Below are 9,516 nucleotides of genomic sequence, written 5' to 3'. Positions count from 1 at the left end.
TGCTCTATATAAAAAACACTTCGTGTGTGATCACAATGTACACAGAAAAGAACTGAAAGCAATAATATTAGCATCTCTTCCTTCCTCTTTTTTATCTACAATCCTTTTGTATTATAGTTACAAAACTAAATAATATGATATTTTACACCTGTTTCACTCTTGTCTCTACCAAATATTATATCTCTAATTTTTGCCTATTTATAACAATCTTATAATAGTTGAACAGACTCAACAGACCCTTTCATTAAAGAAAATAAAAATAAAAATAAAGTTACCAAAGTTTTATTCAAAAGAGATCCACCCTATCCAAAAACACAGAGGCAGCGCGAGAGAGTGGCAGTGAATTACACCCTCTTCCTTCCTTAAGTAAACGACAACTTGTACTTTTTCGCTTCTTCTATCTTCTTCCTCTCTCTCTCACTCCGTCAATGGCGTCGACCAGTGCTTTAAGCTCCCGGCTTTCCAACTTCCACCGCCTCACCGACTCCCAGGAGCACCTCTCTTTCCGTAAGCTACCTCTCTCTCCCTCTCGATACGTTTTGGCTTAGTACCAGTAGCAATCCTTTCAGTTTTGTATGCAAATATGTCTCGAATTGCAGAGGAAAATTATGGGTTTTTGGAAACAAGATAGAACGGAAATTGGGTTCCTTTTTATGCCAATTTTATGCCCTTATTAGCAAACACTTTAGGAAGAATCGTAGCTTTGGCAGTGTGAGAAATTATGGTTGGCACGTTGGACCATATTCTGGGCATTGAAATTTGATGCCACCTAGCTGAGCTAGATTGTTTAGGATGTCAAACTAGGTGGTGGGCTTTGAAAATTTATGTTCTTTAATGTTGGATGCTCAATCTGTTAATCATTGATTTGTTATGCAAAAATGTTTTGCCTAATCCGCTGTGAGACGGGGTTGTTGTGTAATTTCTGATGACAAATCGAGCTTACTGCTTTTTCTGATTATAGGTGAAGTAGTAAACTCACATTCAGCATGTCCTTCAATTGTTTCTTGGCCTGGTGTTAAGACCGGGAGGGCACCCCGTTTCCCCCGTGTGTATGGCTTATTTGGAGGAGGAAAAAAGGATAACACTGAAAAGGGTGATGATGCAGCTTCAAAGGTTTAGCATTTTCCCTCTTGTAGTTTGTTTTTCCATCTTTCTGGATCTTGTCTGGGTGGACGAACTTTGTATTGATCATTAGAATTGCTATCTACTGAATTTATATACTTGTTAATCCTTCTCACTGGTTAAAATATCGGTATTGGTGGAAATAACAATGTGAAAATTTGTGGAAATATCAATGCATATATTGATATCGCTTGCTTTCGATGGAAATGATGAAAAATTGCTCAAAAACGTGGAAATTTAAAATGAAATTTTGGGGAATGTCATACACTGGTATAGACATAAGAGTTTCTCCAACATTTAATCGATATGTCGGAAATATCGACGAAATATATCGATTTTAGTCAAAATTTAGGAGTTTCTCTGATATGGGATGAAGTTTAGACTTCATCAACCCTCTTCCCATATCTTTCTCTGATTTTTCCGATATTTCCACAGAAATTTCGACTGTATCGAAGGAATTTCAAACACTGATCTTTCTGAAATCTCTTTTTTTTGGGCCCTTGTATTCCTCTGTTGAGTATGTCAAGTCAATACAAACTCTGTTAAAATGAAAAGGGATAGCTAGTTTTAACTTTTATACGCTTCATGTGTGGACACAAAATCAAATTTATATGCTTCATGCACTCTTAGATTGCAGGGTTTTGTAGCCCTTCCATTTGTAGGCTAAGTAGCTTTATGCAGCGCTAGGCCTATCAGATTTTGACATTAGACTGCCAACTGTAATTTAGTCGAACATGGTCCAGCTATGTTTTATTATGGATCGTTATATCTTACTCACACAATTGGTGGCAGGATTTGTTCAGGATAAGGGGCAATGGGATGGATGTAAAATGGGGTTGCTAGCTATAATTATAGTTGAACTATAAGGTTGCTATGCTTATAGTGTTATCATCATTTGCTTTGTCTTGTGTAATGGTGACATTGCAAGCTTGAGGTCGATTATCACGGTGGCCACTTTTGGTTTACTAGAATATATGCTGATAGTGACTTCATGTCGTTGCTAGCATAATTGTCACTATGATCCTATGTTGTTTTCTGTTACAGTATCCTAGCATAATTGTCACTATGATCCTATGTTGTTTTCTGTTACAGTATCCTGAGTCAGTCTTGGTCAACGTGGAGCTAGTCCAGCAGTTTTAAGAATAGAAACCTTGATTTAAATATTAAGTTGATGTACTGTTATGTCCGCTTACTTGTGATGCAGGCCGGAATATTCGGTAATATGCAAAATCTGTATGAAACAGTTAAGAAAGCTCAAAATGTAGTACAAGTTGAAGCAGTGCGTGTGCAGAAAGAGCTTGCTGCGTATGTTCTTAAAGCTCTATCCAATTTAATCTGATACCCGTAATCCTTTCAGTGTTATGATTATTTATCTCTTCATTCTTTCTTTCCGTTTTTCAGGGCAGAGTTTGATGGTTACTGTGAAGGTGAGATAATAAAGGTAAGAATGATTCACTCAACTTTAGATATTTGTTCGGTTAGTCTCAAGTTACTGTGAAGACACTTTCACTAGAAAAACTTTTACTGACCTACACAGATAACTTTGAGTTTTTCCAATCAGTACATTTTAGTTTTATCAGCTTGGCTGTTAGTTACATGGAACCTCCGTCTTCTCGTCCTCTTTGCATATATATACTCTTGTCTCTGTTGCTCTCCGATTTGACAATCCACTGATCTCTAATTTTCCCCTCAATTTTTTTTTGTCGAACATATCTGATTTTGCCCCTAGGTAACCCTTTCTGGTAACCAGCAACCCGTGCGTACTGAGATAACTGAGGCTGCTATGGAACTAGGAGCAGAAGTAAGTAAAGAGAACTATTTTTGCGTTTCCCATTTGCCAGAATGAGTTTCTCCTTAGGATAGATGTGATTTCTTTTCCTTTTTCTTTCACAATGCAGAAAGTCTCTGAATTGGTCACGGAAGCATACAAGGATGCGCATCAGAAGAGTGTCGTGGTGAGAACACCGTCTCGTGTTTTTATGTTTTACGGACTGATTGATAACAGTCGGCTTCTTTAACTGATAGTATTCGTGTGTACTTCCCATCTTCAGGCCATGAAGGAGAGAATGAGCAACCTTGCCCAGAGTTTAGGAATGCCACCAGGCCTGGGAGAATCGAAATGATGAGTTACCGGCGCATCTCTATGACACTCAACTGTCCTGTTTTGTAATCTCTGTGTTGAATCCTTTTTTCTTCATACCTTTAAGTTCGAATTCAGGAAAGATCGTTCATTGCTTTGTAACGGAAGATTCAAAATTTTCAATGAGGTCAAGTTTCAAGATTTCAGAGAAGATTGTTTTCACTTTCAAGTTATTGTTTCTCCGTTGTTCAACTTAAAATTTCTTGGGGATTTTGATTTCCGACTTTTCAATTTTTCGTTTCTCTTTTCAACCTAATCACTTCAAAGTTTCGTTTATTCTCTGTCATTTCCCACTAACTCCTCTTTTCCACCATATACTTCTCTTTTTATCCTACATAAAAATAAAAAAATTAAAAATGATATAATTATCAAACAAGAAGGGTTGTCGAGAGATTTAGTCTATCCTTTCATACCAAAACCCTAGATCTAAAAACACCATAGCCGCTGACCCTTTTTTTTGACTTGGGGTCGGTGGCAGCCCTTTTCCCATTCTCCTAGCCTTCTATTTCCTCTTTTCATTTGGCTTTGGGTTTTTTCAAGAATTGGATACTTTCTTTACTTGCTTATTTTCGGGCACGCGTCGCCTTAAAATCGACCAATACAGTGAGAATTAGTTTGGCCAAGTTGGCGTTGTATTAGTGAAGTTCATCTGAATTCAAGACGTCTTGGATTTTATTCATAATGTTCTAATTAATGTTTGTAACAGTTTTTAGTATTATAATAAAACAACTATCGTTTTGTCTGAAAAAAAATAAAAGAATTGTTCAAGGCTTTATATTTAGAAAATGAATATATTGATATTATGACATTCGAAATAGAATTACATAATATCTCGTCTCATATATATAAAAAATAAAGAATTAAACAAATAATTATCCCCCACTCTCAAAACAAAAACCCTGAAAGATAACCACGGTTCAAAAAATCTCCCACTCTCTAAAACCACAGACAAAAAACTCCCAATGCCACCACAGTCAGAACACCACCCTTCAAGCTTGTAGCGCCGCTTGTCGGAGCAATAGCAGGACCGTCGACCTCCCCTGCCGGAGAAGGAGCGGGAGAAATACCGAGGTGCTTCCTTGGAGTCATAACCACCACCACCAGTTTCTGCCCCTTCTCGCAGTGTCCCTTGGTTCCGCTGATGAAGTAGTAAGGCCCTGGCTGGTCAAGGTGGAGCTTTGTTTCGCCGTCCTTGAGCTGCTCAATTGGGTTTGACGCATTGCAGTTTGCGTAGTCTTCTTTCGTCACTCGCAAGACTGAGTCTTTGGCGCTGTCGTACTTCCACACTGCAAAAAAAAAAAATGACAGAAACGCACAAAATTAGCAATGTGCGAAAGCGAACTTAAAAAATGGAAAATCCCAGATGGGAGTTGAAATGGGGATTCTACCAAGAGTGTCGCCGACGCGAAAGCGGGTGCTTTCGGCCCATTTGTTGAGGGATTGCGATTCGGAGGAGGGGACTGCCCATGAGCCATTCTTGCCACCGACGGTGATCTCTCTGGCTTCCGAGAAGCCGAAGAGGAGGAAGACGACGAGAAGAGAGGAGTATGACAGAGCTTTTGAGGATGAAAAGCCAGCCATTTGAAAATTTTAGAGAGCGAGTTGAGAGTGTTGGGGGATTTTGGATAATGTTAGAGAGAGAGAGAGAGAGAGAGAGAGAGAGAGAGAGAGAGAGAGAGAGAGAGAGAGGGAGGATTTGAGTTGTGGTGGCTATGGGGTCTCAGCTGTGATGTATATATAGTGTGGGGAGAAAACTTAGCCGTTGTGGGGATTAGGGAAAAGGTTAAAGCAACGGGAGAAAAAACGTTAATGGCGGAGCAGAAAACGTTACTTGCAACGGTCACAAAAGCATGGAAAGACGAGAACACCTGGTTGCCGGGCTTGGGCCCTGTGAGTGAGTGCACACCAGCTGGTTTCGAAACGCTTCAAGGTTTCAAACCATTGTCGTTTTAGAAGGTGGCTTAAACTGGCAAGTACTTCTGTGTGGATGGAGAATTCGATACTAAATGAGATTGCTCATTGTGTGGCATAGCCGAACTCTTCACTCTCCTTAATGTAAAATATATAGTTGTACTAAAAAAATAATAATAAATAACACAGGAGAAAGAAAAAAAAAACAAATTATTTGGTCCCTCTACTTGTATCTTAGTGGTTTTGTAGTTGTTGTCGTTCAATTACTTGCAGACTTGTAGTTGTAATTTAGTGAGGATAATACTTGCACCACATATACCCTCCTCCGTAACTTGTCTTGATTGTATAAAATTAACCATCAAAATCTTTTAATTTATTAATTTTCATTTTTGAAATCACTTCTACAAAGAATCATTTCAATCAGAAATCATTTAGTCATTCAAATGTATAAAACAAATCGATAGAGCAGGTACGAAGAAACCTATTCATGATGAACTGTCCATTTATTTGATATGTTTGGATGATAAAACGGCCTCCGGTTCAAATGATTTTTTGTATGAATGATTTTCAAATGAAGGTTATAAATTGAACATTTCCAATGATTTTATTTGGTCAAGATACATATTCGCAAATAGGATATATATGTGCATCACCTCATTGAGATTGCAAATATTATGCTTCAGTGAATTATATTTGCTCAATTTATTTATTTTTCTCAAGGAAAGTAAAAGTCTTTGCATGCCGAAAGCCTGTGAGTTAATCAAAAAAAATTTATAGAAAATTGCACACTATGACGATAATGATCAACTGAAAATACCGCCACTATGATCTTTTCGCTATAAATAAGATAATATATCATGTTTCAACTCACATTCAAGAACAGTGCTCATTCAAGCCACAACGGGTGGTTTGACAAATTTGTAGACAAAATCAGCAAAAATGGATTAAAGTGTTATGGGCACGTAAATTAGGGTTTTAGGTTGGCAGTATGCATTTCATGAGATAAGGTTTAGATTCATGCCAAAGTTCGGAGGCAAGGTGATCTTTTTCAAATGAACTAACTAGCTTCAACACAGTAAGGTTATAGTTTTTCCACATCACATTGCATCCTAATGTTTTGTAATTGTATATACCTAAACCTTACACGAACCGGGTACGTACGTGTCGAGTGACTGAGGCCTGCACTTGGTGCCATGCAACTTCAAACGTACGTGTCGACAAAGCCTCTCCTTTCACCGTCTCAGCCCCAAAACAAAAATATAAGGCCATCCAACCGAAGGGTTCAGATGGCCGAAAATAGTCCGAAAATCACCTCTAACCGAAGGATTCAGAGAATCGAAAATCGTCTCCAACCAAGGGTTAGGCTAGAGAGCTTGTGGGCCCTACGGAATCTGAAAGGGCCAAAGGACTGGCCAAAAATTCAAAAAATCCTGTCAGATATAACCGATAGGAATGTATTTAACCGCTTAAATAAAAATTTGAATCCAGCTAACCGTTGTATTCAAATTTTTTTTTTGGTTTTTTGGGCCTTTTTTTTTTTTTTTTTTTTTTTTTTTTCTAATTCTTAAAAATTCTAATTTTTTTTCTTCCTATAAATACCTAAACCATTCATTAAATTTAAGTTCTATTTTTTTTTGGTTTTTGAATCAGTTACTATTGTAGTTTTTAAATATAAGTTGTAGTTTTTAAATTTAAGTTGTTAGATTTGAATTTAAGTTGTTGTAGTTTTTAAATTTAAATAATAAATTATGTTTCGCCCTATGGCTCTTTGGCTCTCGGTTGTAAACGGTTTTTTGTGACAGAACTAAAACGAGCCCTATTGCCCTTTGGTCTGCAGTTGGAGACAGAGGTAAATATGATCTTGTATTGTTCATTAAAATATTAATATCTTAGAGGGTCAGAGGGTTAAAACAAACCCTCTAACCAGCTCTCAGTTAGAGATGGCCTAAGATATACAGATTAGAGAGAGGCAGACTGTGGAGCAAGAAGAATTGGAGATAGGAGAAAAAAATGGTAGATGCACCAAAGGGGCATCCCCTTCCCGAGGCTGCGAGGAGTGGCCTTTTCTTCGGCCTGACCACTACCACCATGGTCATCACCGCCGCTGTTATCGCCGGTGGCGTTGGCTACTATACCCTTTATGTTAGGAGAAAGCCAGAGGCATATCCTCGAAGGGTTGCAGACCCTCCACCCGCAGCTAGGGTTGACCCTGACATCACTCGTCCCAGGAAATCTCCTGGTCATCGACCTTCCTCCTAGAGATTAAATAATAGCTGCATGTGTGTTGCTCAAGTGATTGTGGCATAGTTTATACTCGTTTATTTGTTTTATGTTTTTGTAGAGAGATCTTTCTTCATGGTTTATGTATAAGAAGTTGGAGCAGTAGTCAACTTTAACTTCAATTAAGTTATGGTCTCTTAACTAAAAATTCAACTTAGTTGGAGTTATGGTCTTTTAATGAAAAATTCATAACCATTAGTCTCTTAATTCATCAAAATGAGTCATCTTTGTCAATTCCGTTAATTTTTTTGTCAAAACGAGTCATGTCTCACCTATGCGAGATTGAATCAAGGGTCAAATTTGAAAAATCAAGTGGTCTTTCATTTTTAATTCAATCGGAATGAGTCTCTCAACTTGGAAAAATGGTCCATCAATTTTATTTAATTGTAGTAAATAGTCTTTCAAACATATATAATTTTGATGAAATTTTGATCAAAATTGACGAAAATGATCATAGTTAGACGTTTTGATAAGATAAAGGGTCAATGATTATAAATTTTAAATTGAGGAATTAGAGTTAAAATTGAGAGACATTTTTTATAGTTGAGGGACTTTTCTCCACTTTTCTACAATTTTCTCATATGTAAGTAAAACTGTAAAAGGAGTAGCGTCACCCTTACCATTATTTGTTATCATCTTTTAATAAAAATAAGATCTATTAATACATGTGGGTAAGAAAAATACAAATAGATAGTAAGATATTCATTCGTCCTAGTTTAAACTTAGGCACAAGAGGTATACACTAATTTTGAATCCACCTTGGACCTTCACTGAAAAAATAGCGTTAAACTCATAAACTGATAAATAATACTTTAATAAAAAATAAAGTAACGATTTTTTCTTTAACAAATGATATTATTTTCAATAATAGTGTGGAGAGTGAACTAAGCTTCACAATGGGTTAGGAATAATAATATGATTCAAATTCGTTTTTGGCGAGAATTGAATTTAAGATCTCTCAATAACAAATAAAAAATAGGATGACTTTGGATGCGGTCCCTATTTATTAACGTTCTTTGATTGAACCTTGTTGGTTTTCGATTTTTGATTGAAGTCCCTGAAATTAATGCAATAATGCATTTCTATGTAGGTTATTATAATTTTTAAATTAAAATTTGATATTTGTAGTTATTTATATTAATGAGATTTTAAATAAAATCCGTAATTTGTTGAAAATATTAAAAAAAAAAACTTAAATAAAACCCATGATTTGTCATTACTTATATTAATGACATTTTACATACAAAAAATTGGTAATTTTATACAATACATTTTACATATAAAAAGTTGGTACATTTATACCCAAAAAAAAAAAAAAAGTGATACATTTTATATAATGGGTACATTTCATATAGAAAAACAATAGGTACATTTTAGACAAAAGAGATGGTACTTACCAAAAAAATGGGTACATTTTACATATAACAAAGTGGTACATTTTTAAAGACAAATTACGTTATTAATAAATTATGGGTACAAATAAAAAGGTCAAAAAAAAAAAGAAAGAGTACAAATAAAAGTTTGAAAAATATGGATACAAAAAGAAATTAATATATGGGTACAAACCAAAACTGAATAGAAAATTGGCACAATTTAAAAAAAAAGGGTTGCAAATTAAAATGGGTACAAACTAAAAATAAAAATATATGATACAAAATTTAGCGATAAATATAAATATATCAAATGTAACGTTTCTAATACTAAATGAATAATTTAGAAATAAAATTTAATTATCTTGATATGTAAAATATTTTATTATTGAAATAATTAATGATGTTTATTAAAACCAAGGGACCTTGATTAAAAATTGAAAAAGAATAAGATTTCAATCAATGGAGTTGAAAAAAGAGGGATGGGAACCTAATTTCTCCTTTTTTTTTTTTGAACAACTGATATTATCTAGAGAGGGGTGGCCTTAGCCACACAATGGGCTAAGAATAATGTGGTTCAAATTCGTCCTTACAAGTGAAGATGAATACTATTAGATCATTATACCAAGTGAAGAGGAATATCACTAGACCGTAGTACTAAATGACAATTGAAACAATAATTTTAACAAATGA

The 9,516-nt window shown here is 35.5% G+C and overlaps 2 protein-coding genes across 2 annotated transcripts; one reads left to right on the top strand and one right to left on the bottom strand.

Annotated features, from left to right (window-relative positions):
• The first annotated feature begins 300 nt into the window (after window positions 1-300).
• Window positions 301-3,413, top strand: LOC103949723 (nucleoid-associated protein At2g24020, chloroplastic-like). Its single transcript, XM_009360838.3, has 7 exons — window positions 301-507; window positions 962-1,113; window positions 2,327-2,427; window positions 2,524-2,563; window positions 2,852-2,923; window positions 3,021-3,077; window positions 3,174-3,413. Exons 1-7 carry the CDS (start codon window positions 429-431, stop codon window positions 3,243-3,245), a joined length of 573 nt encoding a protein of 190 aa, XP_009359113.1. The 5' UTR covers window positions 301-428; the 3' UTR covers window positions 3,246-3,413.
• Window positions 3,414-4,022: 609 nt separating this feature from the next.
• Window positions 4,023-4,949, bottom strand: LOC103949724 (early nodulin-like protein 1). The gene is made up of 2 exons (XM_009360839.2): window positions 4,651-4,949; window positions 4,023-4,548 (listed from the first exon to the last, which is right to left on the bottom strand). The coding sequence occupies exons 1-2, from the start codon at window positions 4,841-4,843 to the stop codon at window positions 4,199-4,201; spliced, it is 543 nt and encodes a 180-aa protein (XP_009359114.2). The 5' UTR covers window positions 4,844-4,949; the 3' UTR covers window positions 4,023-4,198.
• Window positions 4,950-9,516: the final 4,567 nt, after the last annotated feature.

Source organism: the organism of the source record quoted next, unplaced genomic scaffold, assembly GCF_019419815.1.
Source record: "Pyrus x bretschneideri cultivar Hongxiangsu unplaced genomic scaffold, Pyrus_bretschneideri_v1 Contig28, whole genome shotgun sequence".
Classification (NCBI taxonomy): Eukaryota; Viridiplantae; Streptophyta; class Magnoliopsida; order Rosales; family Rosaceae; genus Pyrus; species Pyrus x bretschneideri.
The sequence above is the reverse complement of the archived record's forward strand: the minus strand, read 5'-3'. Positions and strand labels throughout refer to the sequence as shown.